This window comes from Monodon monoceros, unplaced genomic scaffold, assembly GCF_005190385.1.
Source record: "Monodon monoceros isolate NGI ecotype Baffin Bay Population unplaced genomic scaffold, NGI_Narwhal_1 Super_Scaffold_7, whole genome shotgun sequence".
In the NCBI taxonomy this organism is placed as follows: domain Eukaryota; kingdom Metazoa; phylum Chordata; class Mammalia; order Artiodactyla; family Monodontidae; genus Monodon; species Monodon monoceros.
The window spans coordinates 26,102,419-26,124,391 of NW_021703784.1; the positions used below are offsets into that span (position 1 = coordinate 26,102,419).

Consider the following 21,973-nt stretch of genomic DNA (forward strand, 5'->3'; position numbering starts at 1 on the left):
TCAAATGGGAAGCATTGTCAAATGAGAAATGATAAACCTTCTTAGGTTATATTGTATGGGTAAATTTTATTAATATAAGTGTTCTAGAAGTTATATGAAATTCCTAAAATTCAGATATGTCCTGGTATGTTACCATTTTTCTAGTTATTATCTTAAAATGTTGTATGTCACAGAAATAGCCAAATTTCCTTGTCAATCGCATTGCAATCAGATTTTTAATTTGTCCTTTGTCATTTATAGACAGTTATTGTTTTACTAAAATGCTTTTACAAAATGAAGATCTTCAAGATGATTCATAGAAAGGATTTTTGGACAAATATAAGTTTCTGATAACTTGCAGATCATACCACTAAACTAGTAAGAAATTATAGAATTCTAATGAAAAACCTAATGGCTTCATAAAACTGCTAATAAAAGATCAAGGTCAATAAGAATAATTATATGGGACTGAATGAACTGATGAATGTGAGTTATAATTTTTATGACTTTTTGTCTGAAATTATACTGGCTTTTTAATCTTTGCTTTCCAGATAAAAAGAAATATTTCCTCTTATATTAACTATAGCTTATAGCAATTTGGTAAATTATACCTTTGTAAATAGAATTGAAATGACTTTTTCTTCCTACCTTATTTCTCCAGAATTTGGAAACTCTTAGTGAATATTCTTATTTTCATGGCAATATATTTATTTACACATGTTCACTAAGAATCTATTCTCCTTGTATTAGAACACAATTGGAAACATTGGTTATATTACCAAAGCTTTGACTGGAATGTCATCTTTGAGAATATGCATAGAATCAGATATGACCAGACAGCTTTAAGGAACTAAGATTGACTTTATGGAGCCATAAAGCCCTTTGGAAAAACAGCCTGGTACCTTTCTTACAGGGTTCCCAGCAGCCTTACCAGGTGAGTAAGGAAGGTCATTGCCTGGCAGGCACAAGAACCTCAGGATATTTTCGGGACATCAAGAAGAGAAGAATTCACCCAAATCTATATATATTACAGGTAAATCTGATGTCAAGTCCTTGGCATGGCTTCATGGTATGAGAGGCATTTAAAAGTTCAATCTGGAGATTCCTTTGAATAATTCCAGCAAAGCAGATTTAAAAGAGATTATATGGTCAATTACTATTCTTGCTGGACTTAGGTAAATAATCAGGCCAAGTTTAATGACACTAAACTTATTTTGCGAACAAATTAGTCTTAATTTGGTGTTCTTTGATAGAAGTGAGGGTAATTTTTAGAGAAAAAAATGTGTGTTTCAGCAGAAACTATAATCTATATATATAGATCCAGTCCTGCAAACTGGACTGGATCCTGAATTCGTATAGTTTCCTCAAATATTTGGCTACAGCTCTTCAAACTAATGTTTCCAATTTTTCTCCTGCTGCTCCTTTTCATTTGGAATCATTGAGAACTAAAGCTGCCCTATTTTTGAAGCCCTGAAAACTGAAGCTGAACAACTTGTTATAAACTTTAGAGAGATCACCATAATTGCCTATATTTAGACAAACCTCTTGACTGTTGCTGTGTAAGCTTCTTGGAAAGTTTGCCTGAACACCCAATGACATCACTGAAGACATTTCAAACTGTAAAAGATGCTTTGACCCTGATATCTAGAAATCTTGATTGGCAGCTCTCAGGACTCAGACACTGGGTTTAGAATTTGCTCCAATAATTAACCTTTGTTTTTCTTTTGTCTCCCCACAAATACCTCTTATTAAATATCTGATTGCTTGCACCCTATAGGCCTAACTTTGAGAGCCTACCTGCATCACAGCCTCCTGAAATGAACTGACTTATCGTCAGGACTATGAGACTGATTGGATAAGATATAAAGCAATATATCTATTCAACTTCTGGACTGTGAAACTTCTCAAAGTTTCAAAGGTGAGACTGTAGGGGAACAAAATCTGCCACCCCAAAATATATCTGGCATGTGAATTATTTCAAGCTGAAAACAATCAAGGCCCAAAAGACTCAGGAAGAAACTTTGACCTTCTTGCTAACTGCCTTAAGAATTTAGATAGAGGGACTGTTATAGGAATAGAGCTATCACCAGAGAAATCTGCAAAGAATATGGACCAGGTGTGGTGGGGGTATCCTTAGAGATCAGAGGCCACTCAGTGTACCACTGTCTCCACATGACCCAAGCATTTGTTTGCCAAATATTTGCTTTTCCATCTCTATGTGAATTGTCTTCCTCCCCCTTTGAGGTCCCAAATGACTACCTCCAACCTCCTCTTTTGTCTTTAGCTGAAGATTGTTTTTAAGGTGAGGGTTTGGGCCATTTTGGCAAGTTAGTCAGTTTTCCTGGGTCTCTACCATGTATACATGTTATTAATCTTTTGTTTGATTTTTCTCCTGTTAATTTGTCTCTTATCAATTTAATTCTTAGACCAGCCAGGGTAGAGGAAGGGTATCTAACCTTCTCTGACAATTCTAATAAATCTATTTTTAAATTAATTAATGACGATTTTCATGTATGCCTATTAAAGGTAAGAGAAGTAAAAATATTTCTATGACCCATGGTGGCTCCAGAATTTTAATAGAGAAGAGGTTCTTAGTTGTTTTTTTTTTTGCGGTACGTGGGCCTCTCACTGTTGTGGCCTCTCCCGTTGCGGAGCACAGGCTCTGGATGCACAGGCTCAGCAGCCATGGCTTGCGGGCCCAGCCGCTCCATGGCATGTGGGATCTGCCCGGACTGGGGCACGAACCCGCGTCCCCTGCATCAGCAGGCGCACCCTCAACACTGCACCACCAGGGAAACCCAAGAGAAGAGGTTTTAAGACTGTGATTTGGCAAGAAAGAATTTCCAAGGTATTAACTCAATTTGTGATCATTCTGCAAGCACATCATATATGGGTTTTTTTAAAGGACTGTCTGTTAAATCAATAAAAATTAAAAAAAAAAACTGTTAAAAGATATTATTTACCCTTACATAGTATTTAGAAAATATAAATTAATCATATTAAATAATTTAAATTTTATTTTATTTGTGGTGGCCTTTGAGTGTGCTATTTGAGATTATATGGGATAAAGTCCCTGCCCTAGGCCACCCCATTGTTATCATTATCTGTTATCAAATTGTACAAAAGGGCTTTATTTCAAGGTGAAGTCACAACTACCAAGATTGTGAAGTGCTTCAGGTTATCTCTAGATATCATTCACTATTTAAGTTGTGATTATCATCATTCTAAAATAAAATCTAAAAAATACTAGCCCTTTCACAAAGATGCTTTGTCTGGACTGTCATTTGCTGTGTGCACTCTGCCCCATCCCTGACTTTAGATTCTTTCATCTCCTAGACCATTCTCCTTATGCTCTTTATACAATTTCCAGAATTCTAAACCATTCCATGAACCATGACCATGTTTCCTTTTTCCATCCTTTGCTGAGTCTTAAAAATGTCCATCGATTGCTTTAAAGAACTAGAATCCTACAATATTTGAGTCAAAATGTGGTTTAGAGGTTGTCTCCAACGTTCTCATTTTACAGATGTGGTCACTGAGGTCTAATGAAAGTTAGGTGACTTGCTCAACAAAGCCCAGCTGGGACACAGGTCTTCTGCCTTCTAGTCCAGTGCTCTTTTCTACAGTACTATGATATCTTTGTTCCTGTCTTCCTTTCTTGTGTAGTTAAAATATTTGCTCATCCCTCCTATGGCTATCTAAGGAAACTTTTCTTTTTCCTGAAAAGTTTTTCAGGTTTGGTAGGGGTTACCCCTTGATTAAGCTTTGACTCATATTCCCTGCACTAGGAAGGTGGTACCTCCTGTTCTCTCTGGCTAAATACTCCTTGAGCTGAGATACATCTTCAAAGGTAAGTGATCTTGTCAACTGAATTGATCCTTCCCAAATATCCAAGAAGGAAGTATAGTAGATGACTTCCTTTAAAAAACAGTACTAACAGCCTAAATGATGACTTGATTTCATTAGATGGTAACATTTATTTTCTCTCATGGTTAAAATAAGATAGGTTTATTTTGATACATACAAGGTTCTTAATGATTTAAGTGATAATCTTTTATGATACCTAATCTTGGATCTCCAAGAACAGTATCATAATAAAGCTTCAGTATAGTGAATTAGAAGGTCACAGAAACTTAATCTCATCTTTGAATTCTCATTTCCCCTCCTTTCCTATAGCCAATTATCCATTAAGAACTGTTTTTCTGAAAAGTGTCTCTTAAATTTATATTTTCATTTCTATTACACTGGCATCGCCTTATCAAAGTCTTTATCACCTGAGACAAGATCCACTGACTCTCGATCCATTCTCAGATCCTCAGAGTCAGAATAACCTTGTTTCTCTGCTTGTTTGTAGTGCTTTGTCAAAAACCTTCAGTGATTCCCGATTGCCTCCAAGATACTATTCTATTCTAGTTTTTCTGGTATTCAAGGCTTCCCAACAATTCAGTTTACATATATCTTTAAAATATAATTTCATTATATTTTGTTGAGCTAGACTCTGTGTCAAGTTCTCTGTATTCTCACTGAATCCTCATTGAATCCACATGGCTAGTAAATGGCAAAGATGGAAATAAAACTTAGGTCTGTCTAACACAGTAGCCCAGCCTCTTAACACCCCTAGTTTCCCAAACAGAACTTCTCTGCCTCCAGCCAGTCTTGTTTCCTTATAGTCCCAAATATGTTTTATGCAGAATCAATTCCAGTCTCACGATAGAAAGTTTACCAGGAATTCCTTTTTTTTTTTTCTCTTAGCTTTTCTAAATTCTTATCATTTTCCAGTAATCACTCATTGACTTATTCATTCAATTAATATTTATCAACTATTACATCCGAACCTATTTTATCAGGTCTTTCCCAAATATTCTAGATTCTAAGTATCTCCTGCTTCTTTAAATTATCTATTTATTTTCAGGAGCACTCACATTTGCTCTGAGTCATACATTCCTTTACAATGTTAGCTGTACCATTTTTTCTCCTTCTTGGAGGACAGCAGCTGTGTCTTATGGTACTTTGTACCATTCTCAGTCCTAATGCAGGGCAAGAAATATAGTAGGCATTCAATAACTAAATGCAGAATTGATATCTCAGTGAGTTAACTTAAGGTGCTACTTTTCAAGCAACCTACTAAAATGAGAGTATAGTGTGTTAGACAACAAAAGAGAATCAACCATGGAACCTAATGAATTTTGGGAAGACCTGGTATGAAGAGTGTTTTAAAACACACAAAAAAATAAAATAAAACAAAATAAAGCAAAAGGCTTCAAAACTGTCTTTTAAATATTGGCAAGGAGGACATAAAAAATTACTAACACTAGCCATCTTAATGAATAATGGCAAGCAATTTTGTCCATTGTATAAACAAAATAATCTAAGAAGGTATTCCATATTATAGATAGTTAAAGAGATCACCAGCTCAGTTTGTGTAGCCAAAGAATACTAAAAGATAAAATCATATACAAGTTTGTTTGTGAATGTCAAGGGAAATCTGATACTTCCAACTAAACTCAAAGACAAAAATCACAGACACTGGCAATTTTATAGATCAGCTCTAATCTATTTTAGTGTAGCAAATAAAACATACTACCTTTAGAAATTTTTTTACTGCTTAGAACAATATAATTCAGCACATTTTAGAAATTAAAAATTTCATTTATCATAAACAGATTTTAAATGTCAACTGTATTTGTTTTAACTTAAGATTTATTTTATTGTATATATAAATAATGTATTTAATTCACTAAATACATCTACTTAACCTTTCTTGAGAGAAAATATTAAAGTTTTAATTTTTCTCTTTCATTTAAGGTTGCAGGTTCATTAGTAATAGAATAGTCTTTAAATATAACTCAAAATACATAACTTAAAATGTCTTTTAATTGATCTTGTTTCATCTACCTTAACTTTTGGGTTGGATTTTGGTTCGGTGGGAGAATGGCACAAACAGAAAAAGGAAATTGATTGATAAAAATAGGTCTTAGAGAAATAGAGATTATAAGCTAATGGGATCTTGAAAGGAAGCTATCTGAACTTGCCATACAAAGGGGGGCTCATAACTAGGAGAGCATGTGACTTTTCTGTTATTCTCTGAAAATAACTGAAGACTAAGAATTCTAAATATTTGTCTATAAATATTTTAAGTTTATGCCATTCTAAGTGAAACATAAAGCTCTTATCTTTGACAGCAACAGGGCTCATAATCATATTTCAAACAGAAACATATTCTCTCATTTATTTTTATTAAAATTTAAATAGGAAGAAACGACAAAAAGTTTAAATTATTAAGTCTCGCCTACAGTTGTTCCTATTGGGGTTAATACTAGAACATATCACACAGTCTTTTAGCTATTAGCTCCTCATCAGGTTGGATACTTTTTAAACTACCAGTTTGGGCACTTTCATTAATTATTTTTAATATATTTAATAAATGGAATGCAGTTAATATGAGATCAATACTTTTCACTTTACTGAGCGACTAAACAAGAAAAAATGATGTTTTATCTCAATTTCAGGTTATCCAAAAGAACTAGAAGTCACTGCAGAACCACCAAACAATTCTTTCTCGGAATTAGATTACCATGATATATTTCATAAGAATTCAAAGTACACAACAGATCTGCCTGACATAACTAATATCTGTGTGGGTGTCCAATTTTAACATATAAATAGCCCACTAAAAATATTATGACTTTTTTTTTCTTTGCTTAGGAATGAATAATGTGCCTCCAATATAGCCTATACCTTTCACTAAAGGAGTCAGTCATTGAGAAACTCAAAGTTAGTTTCTATTAGGTTTCTGGATTCGGTGACCATTGCAATATCATTGTCTACATAAATAGTATACGTTGGCATTAAAATCAAATTTCTAGTTCGTATGTGTGCTCTCATGTATGTTCCTAATCACATGACTACTATGGCTCTTACTCAGAAGATAGCAATCTCTAACAAAAATCCAATTTTAAGATAACGCCAAGATTCTAAACACATTTGTAACAAAGCAAAAACTGTGTTTCTGTAAGATGATGATTATTTACTGACAACTCATTGCCTGAATTCTCATTCTTTTGGCACATTTCTTCTCCTTCCTAAAATTTCCTTCTTCTTGATCCCCAACTGTCTCAGTTACATGATCCTAAAGCTTTCCTAAAATCCGTTTGAGTCACATTAAGATGTAGCCTCCTTGGAGAGCGACAATAACAAAAAGCTATTGCTGGATAGAATCTGGAAGCTGATCCCTCCATAATCCATATGATTTCTTCAAATATCTCAAATTCTGGATGCTTTGTAAATTCTCTCACTTGTTTCACTTTGGATTTCTCCCCTATGGAAGGACCAATTTGAAATAGAGTACCAAAGGCAGGGAATACTGATGATGTTCATGCATAACAACGTAAAACGTGAGAGGTAACACTGGAAACCATTAAAGACAATGTAAAAGGCCTGGGAAGTGCTTCTATAAGCATGGAGAAGTACTGCTCAAGACAATATTACCTCCCTTTCATCTTATTTTTCTAACCACAGTTTTCATAGGGTACCTTAAAAATTTCATTAATCCTATACTACTTCACACCAAAAGTCTAACTGACAATATTTCAAATTATGTATCATTTAAATTATTTTTATAGCTGCTTATTTTAATAAAGCAGCTATAAAATAAGCAGCTGCTTATTTTAATAAATTTTTTTCTTAATGATGTATTTTCTATACAAACACTTTGGATTTTACTTTTAATATTTTTGTAACCTCATTATCCATTATGGTTTGATTGTCAGTTACTATCCATATTTTACATGTAGTGAAATTAACAACTGATGACAATTTCCTAAGGCCTATGTAAGAATCTAATCCTTAATGGAAAACTGGCACTGATATTTAATGATGATGGAAAACCTTAACATATAACTGATAAGACTTGTGTGAAGGTTTTTGTTTTTTTCCTATTTCATTTGTAAGTGGATATTCAAATAACTATTATGCACAGGTGGCAAGCTGCTTTCCTAATCCTGTTGGGTTAAAAAATATAAATGTATAAAGAAAAAGGGATTAAAAATAGGTGGGGGAGGGGTTTCCTTCAAATAAATGGAACCCATTCTTTTGAAAGAAAACTCCCCTCTTACCTTGGTCCTGGAGCTGGTTAGTTCTCCTCTGTCCTCCTCCTAGGGGAGAAATACCCAAAGTTAAACAATAATAGAACATGGTCTTGTATTAAAGTCAAGTTCAGTTCTGGCTGATCCCTTCCTCAGGTCTCACAAGACACTACCAACTATCTGATATACTGGGGCATTCATTGAATTGAACTTAAAATACATTTAAAGATTAAGCCAAAGGGGAATGAACATTAGCTGTGTAAGGGAGACAAAACTGTCTGCTCTTTAGTCAGTCTATTTTATTAGAGCTTCAATAAGCTGAAGACTGACTTAGAGCAGAGTAATTTATGGAAGGGCATTGATTGGGTAATTTTCATCAGCTGGAGTGAATCATGAAGGGTGTACCATGGGGAGTACCTAAAGTTCCCCAAGTAGAGAGGGGCATGCTGTGATGTTTCAATGCATTTCCCTGATGTTCTTCATGTCTTTTGAGGGTAAAATGATAGTGCTACAAGCAACACCATGTTTGAAGCAGTACTAAATCTAGTATGAACAAGAATTATTGTGAAAGTGAAAAAAAACCCTAATGGCTCATTAGATGGGAACATTCGGAAAAAGTCTGGGACATGGGTATGATCAGAAACTATGTGCTTTAGTTTTCTCAAAACAGGGAATCATAGGTTAGATAAAGAGGGGATTTTTTTTTTTTTCTCAATGTGTCTCTAACTAGTACTCTCAGTGTCTTTGGAGAGAAACAAGACGGCATAGTGAAACAAGCATGGATTTTGGAATTATATAATAATGGGCTCCTATTCCAGTTCTGTCATTTCTCAGCTCTTTGACTTGAATTTCAGCAACATCATCTGTCCACATGAAGATAGTAGAACCAATGTCAAGGGGTTGTGGGGGAAAATATATTCATATACATGTGCTTGGTATGTAGTACAGTAGTTATTAAATTTTATTTCCTTTTTATTTATATGGTCTCTGATATGGAATATAATTGATTTACAATGTTGTGTTAGTTTCTGCAGTACAGCAAAGTAAGTCTGTTATACATGATATGGTCTTTTCTTACTTGAATGACTTTATCTCTTTAGAGACCAATGTCTAATTAACTGACCTTAGCATCAATTCCTATATACCCCTTGGCGTAATTTCAGAGACAGTGACCAGCTCCCATAAAAAAAAAAAAAAATCAAATACCAGACAATTGATTGAATTCTGTGAGACATGGAGGAAAGTGGAGACCAAGAATGAGCCTGAACCCATACAAGATCATGTGCTATTGTTATTTAACTTTGGGTAACTTATTAAAATTCTTTATCAAGTAAAATGACATCAAGTGAGAAAATGGATGTACTTTTGGAACGTCAGGTTGTCAACAGTATATCCCAGAGACGTCAAAATGAAGGATGCTGTAGTCATTACTCAAATGGCTATTATGAAAATGTGCAGGGAAAAAACACTGTATGGCAGATTCTATATTACACATCTATTACTGTTACCATTTATTTAATGTTGGATTCATCCTATGAACTTTAATCACTTTAACATTACATGATATAAATATGGCACAACAAAACTCCTCCAACTACAAATATACATGTTTTTTCTCATGTTCTTCCTTGGAAACTTTAACTTCATATATTTAATGAATATTCTAAGAATGGCTATTTTGACAAACCAGCCTTTATCCACTATACTCTATAAATTCTAAAGAATATATACAGAAATAGAGACTTTCCTTTTTTTCTGAAACAGATATATTCAAAAATCATAAAGCTGTGCTATAAATAGAAAAAAAGAGTAAATTATATTTTATGAAACACCTACTTCATCCGTGGAACCCACTTATCCGATAGAGTTTTTGATGGAATTATCTTTATATTCTGAAATGATCTGAGAATCTATGAATAAGAACAACTGTAGGTACACTGCCAGGCTTGGTTGCAATTACAGTGGTTATACAGTCTTCATGCTTCAGGGCATAAACTGATTGCTATTTATAATGAAGGGAAAAATAAAAAAGAAATTAAGTAGTACTAAAGTTGTTGGAGCTATTATGGTGCTCTTAAAAATCAACCCTCTCAAGTATTACATATTGAACCACCACGGGATACCACATTTCATAGATCAATTTTTATCATATCTAGATATGGATATATATGTTTTATTCTTAAAAAAACAAAGTAAGTCCTTCTACATGTATGTGTATCACTTTAGCTGTTTTATTCCCACTTTAATATAATCCAAAGAATTTTGTCAGATTTGTACGTTGCCAAAAATTTGATGTCAGTATATAATTTTAAATCTCTCTATATATAAATATAAAGGAACTGTGTCTATCTCTAGCTCTGTGGTTCTCTCAGAGAAGTTCTTTCCTTAAATACTTTTCCATTTCACAATGTAGACAGACTATGATAAAAGCAGCTATTTAGTTAATTAGTGACTTACTTAATTCCAAAACCTGATGAGTTTCTATTGATGTTCTGGGGGTGAATTTTCCCCCAGTGTTATTAGGTGTCCACAACTTCAAAGAGGTGTAAGAGAATTCTTTGGTTGTTTTGCTAAAGACAGTTCAGGGCGTGACTCAGAATCTCAGACTCTCAAAGTGAGAAGGGAATTTTGATGTCACTGTCACAGTACTCTCTAAGAGATGTGAGAATCCCTTCTATTTCTGTTTGAACAACTCTGATGTCGAGAATCATAGCCAATTTCCCCCCATTTTTTGGACTAGTTTTAATTGTTGTAAAATCTTTCTTTGTGTTGACCCGAAATCTACCTCTCTGTAATTTCCTTAACTTATCAAGAGTTTATTTAGTTTTTAATATTAATTAAACTTTATAGTTTCTTGAGCTCTTATATGGCTATTTGCAATATACCTTGAAATTATCAATGTTGCTGAAACTGCAGCATGGAATAATCATAGAACCTGTTCAGTAAGTTTTCAAAGTAAACTATATTTATATTAATAAGTTTTTTTCTTTTTTTGTTCTTTTCCTATAAGAGCACTGGAGAGAGTCAGAAGATCTCCGTTCCAATCTCAGCTGTGTGAGACTGTGGGCAAGTCACTTAACGTCTCTAATTTATAATGTCTTCCTCTGTAACAAAATGACATCATAAAAGGGTTTAAAGGAGCAAGTAAAAAATATATATATGTGGAAGTGGTTTGAAAGCTATAATGCTGTACTGCTACTATTATTGTTTCACTTTAGAAATACATTGCTCAGCAATTTTTAGAGCTCTATGTTAAGCTAAATTTAAACATTATGTCTTAAAAGTGAACAAATTAAAAAGCACATTAATTAAATAATAGATTAACTGATTCTTTGCATTATATGATATTATCATTGCTATATCATTTCATAGTAAATAATTCTTTTTTTTAGTCTATGACCTTCATTTTTACTCTGGAAGACAGTCAGGTCAGTTTTTCTTGGATCCCATTTACTTCTATTTACCTCTGATTAGCCTAGTCTCAAATATAAGCCAAAAGTTAGGGCATTGATTTAGGGTTCTGGATACTTGGTTTAATTTTAAGTTTTTTATTTCACATTCTTTTTATCTTTTAAATTTACTTTTCATGCTAAAGGTGTTAGCAACTTAGAGCAGCTGTACTTATTGATAATACTTTTTTTGTGATCCTAGTTGCAAATTCCTGAAAAGAGGGGAAACTAGGGACCGGGTGTCTGATGATGTCTTCTCTTAGTTACTAACAGGATTCTGGCCTGTTACTATATCAAAAAGGATGTTCAGAAGTTGCAAATCTGTCAGCTCCAAATATGAAACAACTAGGCTTCTATAATAGCAGAGGCCTTGCAGGTAGTTCTTGACAGTTTTTATATAATCTTTTGTGTAGTGAAGCAACAATGGAGAGGGTCCATATACTCTTATGTTGTCTTTGAAAGTGAGTTGCTTGTGTCACATTTGTTTGATTGACTCCAATTTGATTTTTATTTTGGCAAACTCCCAAATAGTTAACACTTAGAGAAAACAGATTGAATTTTTAACATTTCTGTAAAAAATATTTGTGTATTAATTTCTTCATTGAGTACCCTAGAAAAAATTAAGATAAATAAAATCTAGATTATTTCAATATGATGTCGTGACTTTGTTTGGTCAATAGTATTTACAGTGATAGATTTCTTCCACATTTTGGTATTGTATACTTTGAAAGGCAGAATTAATGCTAAGAATATTTTTATGCCTTTAATGATTCTTTCATTGTTGAGTTGTGTGACAGTAAAGAAACATATTGAAATGGCTTTACAAAGTTTCTGAAAGTGTATTTCATTCTGTGAATGAGTCCTAACAATGAATTTTAGGTTTTCAGAAAGTTTGGAATCTGTCCATTTAAAATAAACTACTTTTAATCATGAAAAAGCTATTCCTGGTATTAAGGAGGATAAACAATGTATTCACAGTATTTCTAACTTCTGTTTTTATGATTATTATTTTTAAAATGTTCTCATAATCAATATAATGCCCATTTCTGAGAAGCCTTGTGGCCAGGCTAGGTATTTTAAAAACTCGATTGGTGACTTTTCTATTCAGGTGTTGCCAGGTGTGTATGACTATGTTTGTGGTAAAGCTATTTCAAATGTATGTTATTTCATTCTGAAAACAAGAATTATAGGACTGATTTTGGGGGAGAAATAAATATTTAAATAAATGAGCTACAGTTTCTTATCCCTACTTAAAGCAGAATATAATTCTAAACTATTTCCCAGTTCATTCCAAATGACTGCCAAACTATTCTATCTTCCTTCTCTTAAATATGAATAATAAACCAGCCCCATCTTGGCTGATATTGTCTTGGCCAAACAGACCCCTTTTCACTTGCTTTGTTGTTCCTTTGTGTCCCCTTTATAACCTGAGCGCTAGCACTGCAATTGCTTCTGGAAACCAATCCTTGTAGTGAGATGATGTGTAAAGATAAGTGACATAATATGGAACCTGTCAAACTATTAGACATATATCAAGAGGAAACACTTAAATACACTACTAATATAGGGATAAGTTCATCTACAGCACGTTTATTACATATCAGATTATGAACTTTATCCTTAGATACAACTATATGTTTCCTAAATACATGTGGCATGGGTAGGTCAAGGCTGCTTGACTTGGTTGGCTATAGGCTCTACACTCACATTAGTTGTGTGTTGCAATTGAATTAACTTGAATTTTATAGGATATAGATATTCTTTTGGGGGATTCTTTACACTTAAAGTATTTGTTTATAAGACAATTGTGTGGGACTAAAGAACAACAGCTTGGAATTCTGGCTTTTCACAGAACTGTCAAAATTGAGATCTAAACTTAGATCTCTTGTCAAATCAGGTTGTGAAGGCTTAAACTGTTAAACTTCTTTTGTAGCAGTTTTATCTTATTAATTTAATCCTCTTTGAAGTGGTATAAACTAAAACAGCCACAAATTCTCCACGTTTCTCAGGCAAGTTACTAAAATATAGCTTCTAAGTGTAATGGAGAGGAGGCGTATACAGGTAAACACTGAATTTAAACTTTCAGGTGGTGTTACCTACGGCAGCCACAAAACATCCCCAGAATGAACAACTTGAAAACTCTCTGGCAAATTCTCAGGTGGAACCCAGCAACCATCTGTTGAATAAATTGGCAAATGAATGAAGACAAATCATATTGGCACTTTTTTCTTTTTACGAGCGGGGAGAATGGAAAATGTATAATACTTGGTGATCTTAAAGAAATGCAGAAAAATGCAGGATTTTTTTCCTTTTCATGGGGAGCTGTAAATTTAATCATCTTTTAACTGCAGGAAAGAGCGAAATGAAAAATCTAAAATTTCAAATGGCAATAGAAAGTTTTATGTTTCCTACTGTACTCAATATCTAGCAAGAGAAAGATGGGATGCATGAATTCTAAAGGGGATTATTTTCCCCTGGGACACATTTAGCATTGATACCTTTACCATGTGACATCTCAGTTTGTGAATGTAAAATACTTGGTACCCACATCTCTAATAGCAAACTGAGTAAGTGTTTAAGCATATCACAACCAGGGGGATTTGCATGTGTTTGTGTGCGTTTATGCTGAGAGGTGCAAATGATTTTTGTATGAGTGTGTTTTCTAATCCCTAGGCCAACAGACTATGTTCCAAAACATAATGGGATCACAAAAACTAAGTTTGAAAACTAAGTTATCTGTAGCATCTTTTAATATGGCACCTAATAAAATGAGGGATATTCATAAATGAAAACATATCTCTCCCTTTCCATAATAGTTAAAAATAAACCCATACTTGTGTACTAATCTGCTGCAACTCGTTTCCAGAAAATAAGTTAAAAGTATATTTACTTGAGGCCAAGTGCTGCTAAGTAATATTAAGTACTCACTTTAAATTCCTGTACTTTTAAGTTTTACTAGTGTCTACATTAAGTGCTAACAATTGACTTGTTACTAATACCAAAAACAGACTACAACTTTAGTGTCACACACAACATCCAGCAAACTCCTTCTTTCTAAACTTTCCAAGTACACCTGAACTTATGACTAAATATATCTCAGAAATTTTATGTAGGAAAGTGGTTCCTTCAAGATAATATATTTTTCACACATGAATTTGAATATTAAATTTAATACATCTGCCCTAAAAAAATACTCCCAAGTTGAAGAAACATAATTTGGCCTACAGAGAACTCTACTTACCCTGATACAGATTTAGACTTGAGACAAGTGTCTTATGAGGCCAGTGATTGTGTTAAATACTGAAATAAAAAGTCCAATGAAGATGTGCTATTCTAATTCCCATTCTTAGTACTTCCTCTCCACTGTCATGATATTGCTGTGGGGGCTCTGAGTTGCCTGTTGTAAACTAAGCATGATGTGCCTGGTTTCAAAGGAGCAGCTCCTGTTGCCACAGGTTCCTGTAACTGGGCATCAGCAAGTCCAAATGGGCCTCATTTTTCCCCAGATTTCAACCACTGATCAAGTTCTTTTGGAACTGCTTTCTCTTGAAAGACCTTTTTTTTTTTTTTTTAAATGACAGATCATTTGTCTTATATTAGGCACAGTTCCACAAATATTTTTAGAGAAGGCAAAATTTGAATGGGAATTATCCCTATTGAATAATAAAAGTATAGGAGACTAGCTTTTTTCTTTTTTAGTTTTATTTTTAAATTTTTGGCTGCGCCACATGGCTTGTGGGAACTTAGTTCCCCGACAGGGATCAAACCCAGGACCATAGCAGAGAAAGCGCTGAGCCCTAAACACTGGACTGCCAGGGAATCCCCAGGAGACTAGTTTTTTTAATGTGGCTTCAAACATTAGGGTCAAGCATAAAAATCTTTACAAAGGCCAGGAAAATTCTGAAGATATGATCCACTTCTTTGTTTCCTGGAAGTACTTGAAGATACTAGATACCATGAATATTTTTAAAAGGGGTATTTCTCATTTAACAACTATTTAATAGTCAGTAAATCTGTATTAAATAAATTACGATTTACTCTAAACAATCTTTATCAGTTTACTTATTGCATGGTAAAGTTGAGAGTCTAGAAACTAGTGTAATATAGATAATACACTAAAGAAACTACTATTTTGATAGTAAAGTATACAACTTTCCTAGATAATAAATACTATAGTGTAGTACGTATCTATACTAAAGTTGCATAGTAAAGTTGATAGTATTGATAGTATAGTCAAAATACACTTCCTCTTTCATCTAAAGTTTACATCACATTGCTATGCCATCTAGAGTGTCTATTTTAAAACAACCTTTAAAAATTTCTCAACCAGTGAAGGCTTTTACAAGAGTTTTGGATTGCCAAGGATACTGGAGAAGGGATGAGAAAGAAGTTCATGTAGAATAAATGGCATTGTGCATGTGGAAAGAAGATTCAGGAGAAATATCAAAGTAGGGAGATAGTGAAACATAAGAGATTTTACCCTTTTATCTCACAATAAGACCTGAAAGTTTTCTTTGGAAGGTAACTTAGAAACACAAATAGTAATGCCAGTAAGATTTAAGTTTTTTCACTCACTGATATTTATAGCTTGTAGGTACACTTACCTATAATTGCTTTCCTTTTTAATTTTAAAATTTATAGATTCTAAGTTTAACAACATCAATATACCTGGCATCATTCTATCACCTACAAATTGGAGAATCTATGTCAAATCATAATATACTGATAATTTCTGAGCATACTTATTGGCCTTCTGTTACTGAGAGCCGTTAGTGATAGCTTGATGGTTTTAACATTGTGAAATGCTACGTATGTGTATGCCCAGCAAACGCTAGCCTGAAATAAAGTCTCTCTGAACAATAGGGAGCTTTGCATATCATTCTCTACCATAAAGATGGGTGCCAGTCATAACTGGTTTAATATTTGTTACCCTAGTCACAGATATATGCTCTGTGATGATCCTGATTGCCTGTGTTTTAAAGCCTACATTAAAGACCCAAGTCTTGATTTTCCATCCTGATTATATATCCTACTCTTACTCTTTTCTGTGACATTTATTATGAAGCATTTTGACCAAACAGCAAGATCTGGAAATAAAAAAACTCCCTAGATCAACAGAAGATTGCTAGTCATTTGTCTGCATTCTCTGGTTATACTTATATAGAAGGAAGATTTTTTTCCTTTTCATAAAGTCTCATATTACCCAATGAATCAAAACAGCAGCGTTTGGAAGAAAGCCATAATTAATGACAATGAAACAGACCAGTCTCAATGTGTCCAGAACTATTAACCTAAAAACTTGGTTAAAAAAATAGATCTTGTGGGAAAACAGACTTAGTCTCAACTGAACAAATGAGGCAGAAAGTTTTCAAAGATACTCTTGATGAAGGTATGCCCTCTGGATCTTTCTCTGATGACTGTAATTATTTTGAATTTCGTCATTTATACAGAAGGTGCCTATTGGTCCATCTCTATACTAGTTTGCCTCTTTTGAAGCAGAAGGTTACTAGTTGAATAAGAATGAGAATTTAAGCTTAATGAACCTCCTGCTTAGTTGGGCTGGGTGTGGGGGAGTAAGGAGGTGTGGGTAAGGTGAATGGTGGTTAGCCTTCAGTGCACTTCCAGTATTCTCAAAGACAGGACAAAATGACTGTGGTTTTGGCATGCAGGGTCCAGCTTGCTCAGGAAATTGTGGCATGTATAAAGCAAAGCACATAAACAAACTCTTAACCCAGGAAGCTGAGTTTAACAATTGCCTCATTAACAAGATCCAGGGAAAGACAGGAAAAGAGGGGGAGGCCAATAGCTGATTATTATACAGTTCTAGACAGATGAAGCCCTTCAGCTTCTCCCTAAACAATCCCTGTAGTGTGGATTTGACAAAGTGGTACATTTAAGAGGGAACACTCTTGCTATCAATGGGAGTCAGGCGCACCCTTATCTGAGGGCCAAATTCAGTCCCTGGAACTTGACTTTATCAGTAGACACAAGACAGAGGACAAGGCAGCTACATCCACAGAGAATTAATTAAGAGCAAGTGCTACATCCATTGAATGTAATCAATAGTGTGAACAGTAATCTACATATCACCCTCTGTTGCTGTCTCCCTTTCTATTTACTACTATTTCAATAGAGATTTATTTGCCACATGGCCTCATTGAAATTACATGTTTCTCATGTTGCATCAAACAAAATATTCCCTTAAAGACCAAATATTCTAATGTCACTTTTAGTTTCTGAATGGCTGAAATCTTTTTGGGTAGAATTTTATCATAGATAATTTATTTGTTTGGCTTTCTCCGTGCACATTTCTCCAGTTTCATATGCGAAGTGTGTTCAAATAAACCTGACTTCAGTATTGCCAAAGTCTACACCCAAATATGTCTTTGCTGGCTAATTTTGTTCTATCTCCTTTAAAAATTGTCCCTTTTGAACATACCATGGAACCCCTCTCGAATTATTACAGTGTTGTTTGCAAACACAAAATACTGTTTTAACACAAACTTTTCAGTAGTAGTATTTGTTTCTTATATCTGTCTCAACTTCTCCCCCACCCAGCACATATACCCAAAGTACATTGCAGTTCCCTTTTTGAAACCAATCATATAATTTTGTATTGTTTTCACTCCTACTAGGCAACAGTACAGGTCTCATTACCTTCATTTTTCAGAGGCTTACCAGAAACATCATTTTTCAAGACCAGGTTCTTGGTTAATTCCTTTGGCAAAGATTCTGATTTCTTCTTGAATCTGTGCTTTGTATGAATCTCTCCTAAGCAGCACTGAGACCAGAGTAATTTATCAGTCGTCACTTTTGACCCCAGCTTTGCTCTAACCCCAGCAATTCAACAGCAGCCTTTGTTACTTAAGGAAAATAGGAAACTCTGCCTCCTGGACATAAACATGTGAATTTTCTATGTCCAGGACCAAAAGGGTGAAAAGGGCAGACTTTACCAACATTTCCTTAAGAAACAAAGTCCCACTTTTAACACATGTGGACTATCAACCACATGTGTGATGCTTTGGTCATAAGTCACATTTTAGGGGTCTACGTGTGAACAATTTTGAATCGTTACTGGGTCTAATTTTACAGATCTTACTTACCCCATACTCCCTTTGCAACAGTAGAGAGTGTGACTTGAGTAAGCACAATAAAATCAGAGCCCAGTTTTCCCTCTGATCATAATTGCATTTATAAATAAATGTGATTTACAAAGTTAGCATTGATACCATTCAGGATTTTCTAAAATATAATGATGTCATAATAAATGAAACATTGAAATGGAAAAAAAGTGTTTTTCTAGAAGATATTGATTTCTTATTAGAAACTAGCAGGCAGGCATAATTTTAAAAATAATGAAAAAATGTAGAATTATTACTGACACAATGAGAATGTAGATTTCAGTGACCAAAAAAAGTTGATGAGATATAGAAGCATATGCTACCCATGTTTTAGGCCCACTGGAAGCAGCTAGTGTTCAACCAGTTTGGTTTTTATATGGCCTTAAAAGATATATGTCAATTAAGATTAATTATTCTAAAATTAAAAAAAAATACCTGATTGTTGACCAAAAAATGTGAAATGGAGAAACAGAAAAACAAACAAACATACCATGTTCACACACAAAACAAAATAATTCTCTCAGGGACATCAGGGAAGGTGGAATACTATAACAACACATGTTATATTGTTATACTATTCCACCCACCTTAATGAAGAACCCTTGGGTGTTGCTACTCCATAGCCTTTCGAATCCAGATTTCCTCCCACTTTCATTGTGTCACATGGCTTTCGCTGCTCAATGTATTCATTCATAGTGGACTCCAGGAGAAAGGCAAATTTGCCCTTGGATTTTCGGACACGAGCTACTCCCTCAGCTGTAGTCCTAGTGAACACTGATGGCTCTGCTGATCGCATGTAGGTCCACATCTTTTCATACACTGCTATTTTTGATCTCTGGAGGACATTAAAATAAAATTAAATACAGGAAAGAAGGGAACAAGATGTTAATATTGACTGAACCGAGATAAGGATAAAGCCTTCTACGTTACCCTCTAATTGCAATTTGCCATAATAACATTATTCTTTTACAATTAGAAAACTGCCTTTTACAACTGTTTAAGAAAATCACTGAAATGAAAGACATTTAAAAGTGATATTTGGAGAAAAAGGTACCTCATGTCATAATAACTACCTTACTCAACTGCTTAAAGAACAAATTATTATTATAAAATGTAGACAGCCATAGAGAGAGTTGTACTGAATTATAACAAACAAGGAGAGTTGTTATATTGTTTTATTTTCATATTTTTCCATGCCTCAAAGTTTTAATGTAAACCATTCTAAAAAAATATAAACAAAATGTGTAGTCCCTATCAAGTCAGTATTTGAACACCAAAGGAGGAGGAGAAATCTGCCCTAGTTTACAAACCAAATATCCATAAAACAAGAATCAAACTAGGTTCACCAAAACATTTTTAGACCTTTTTAAACAAAATCTCCAAATAGAACATATATTAAACTTTAAAGAGAAGTAATTCTTGTTTTCCCACTTTATATTTTGGAGAGTTAGTTTTTCTAATCCCTTGACTTCAGCCAAGAAACTTACTTATATTTTTGTTTATTTGGGCTGTATCTACATTATTTGCAGGACTTAATTTATCCAATTCATTTTGTCGGTATCTGCATTCATATTAGATTTTTTCATCCACACATTTTTTCACACGAAAGTATATCCAAATGAACTCAAATGTCCCCAAACGATATATTTAATAAAATAGAAAAGCCCAAATCCTGTTTGGTGTTTGACAATACAATGATACACACAGACTTTTATCAGGTGCAATTAATTTTGTTCAATAGCAAGATGTGGAAATTTTGCATCTGGATCCAAATTAAAAGTAATGGAGACTTCAGTCAAACCTAAATCTAAGCATGAGGCCAAATCCTGAGTAGCATGTATACTTATTTACACCAACCTTGTTTTGTTTACCAGAAGATAGAATCCAACAAGAAGCAGATCTTCAATAATCAACAAGGTACCCAAATGGCAAATTTAAGAATGCATGTTTTAGGTAAAAGCAAATTACTCAGGTGAACAAAGAAACTGATAAAAGTGGTATTCAAAATTTTGGCTTCATAAGGCGGAAATTTAGTAATCAATAAATCTATATAATAAGTCACACAATAAGAGATTTGCATACCTAAACACCAAAAAACCCCAGATATTTTATGTTAATGTATATTCAAATGGTGATAAATATCAGATAGGAAATAGATATCCTGTATCCTCTGAAATGTTTTTATGTTATTAACACTTGAAAATATGATTCAGAGATTCTGATATGTTTGTGTATGCGTGTTTAGGTAATGACAGGTTACTTCTGGCTACAGAAATCCTCACGTTAGGAAAATTCTATGCCAGATATAATTCAGTTGCAAAGATTCTATATTGTACCAGGACAGAAGAGTATCTGGATTCAGAACCCTTAACCATGAGATCCACTAGGGAGGCCATGTTGCCAGGCCTCATTCACTCCATCTCTGATAATGAAGTTCTCTTCTAGAGTATGAACTACTCCATTTTATAATGAGTTCCAATTTCTGAAAATTATCAGCTCTCTGGATCACTTGATACTGATTGTGTTTAAACATCTATCCTGATGATTTCAATTTAGATGTGTTGCTAAACAACATCATTTAGGCATATAATCACTTTTTTTAATGTATTGATAACTTCACTTCAGAGTTACACCCCCAAAGATACAGAGTTCTATATATATTTTTTGCTTCACTATGTATACTACATTGAAACCAGAAGAAATAAAATCTGAGTATTATTTTAATTAAATTTTTTTTGAAAAATTTTAAGAATATGAGAATCATGCTAGTTACTTGGCAATTTTCTACTTATTTTTTATATCTTATTAAAGGAAAAGAGAACAGCTAAACAAAACTAAGGCAGCAAAATGGAAAAAGAGTACTTTTAGGGCTTGGTAATTATGAAGATAATTTAACTATACAGAATGCAATATAATATTAAAGCAAATGATTTTTTTAAAGGAATAAAATACCTTTAGGTCATTGATATTTTATAGATGTCCATTCCCATAATATTAATGTGAGGAAAATTAGTACTGCTTTTGTTTAAGTATATTGAATTACATATACCTTAAGTGCAAAAGAAGTTAAATTAATTCCTTTAAAGTCCGGAAGAAAGAGGAATCTGTAGTGTAATTATGCTTAATTTCTTATGTATAATAGAAATTATAAAATACACACTCTCAGTGGAAAATAGAGGAATGATGAAAGAAACTTTTTGGGAAAAAAATTTATATGGTGTGTCACTATGTTAATGTTTAGAAATTCTGATTCTGATTTTAAGGGGCATGGATTAGATAAAATCAAGTCCACATGGTGGAGAGGGTGAGGTTGGGAAATTCAGGAGGTAAAGGACTGGAA

General features: G+C 33.7%; 1 protein-coding gene and 1 long non-coding RNA gene across 4 annotated transcripts in view; one reads left to right on the forward strand and one right to left on the reverse strand.

The window, feature by feature from the left end:
* GRIA4 (glutamate ionotropic receptor AMPA type subunit 4) overlaps window positions 1-21,973 on the reverse strand; it is a 521,547-nt gene that overhangs the window by 26,834 nt on the left and 472,740 nt on the right. For all 3 annotated transcript variants that reach the window (XM_029208112.1, XM_029208114.1, XM_029208113.1), the window contains one exon: window positions 19,221-19,468. In XM_029208112.1, the coding sequence (XP_029063945.1) occupies window positions 19,221-19,468 (248 nt within the window). The remainder of the gene's footprint in view (window positions 1-19,220; window positions 19,469-21,973) is intronic.
* LOC114886939 lies at window positions 897-11,198 on the forward strand. Its single transcript, XR_003791461.1, has 3 exons — window positions 897-1,012; window positions 1,757-1,897; window positions 11,074-11,198. It is a non-coding gene; the product is annotated as an uncharacterized LOC114886939 (long non-coding RNA).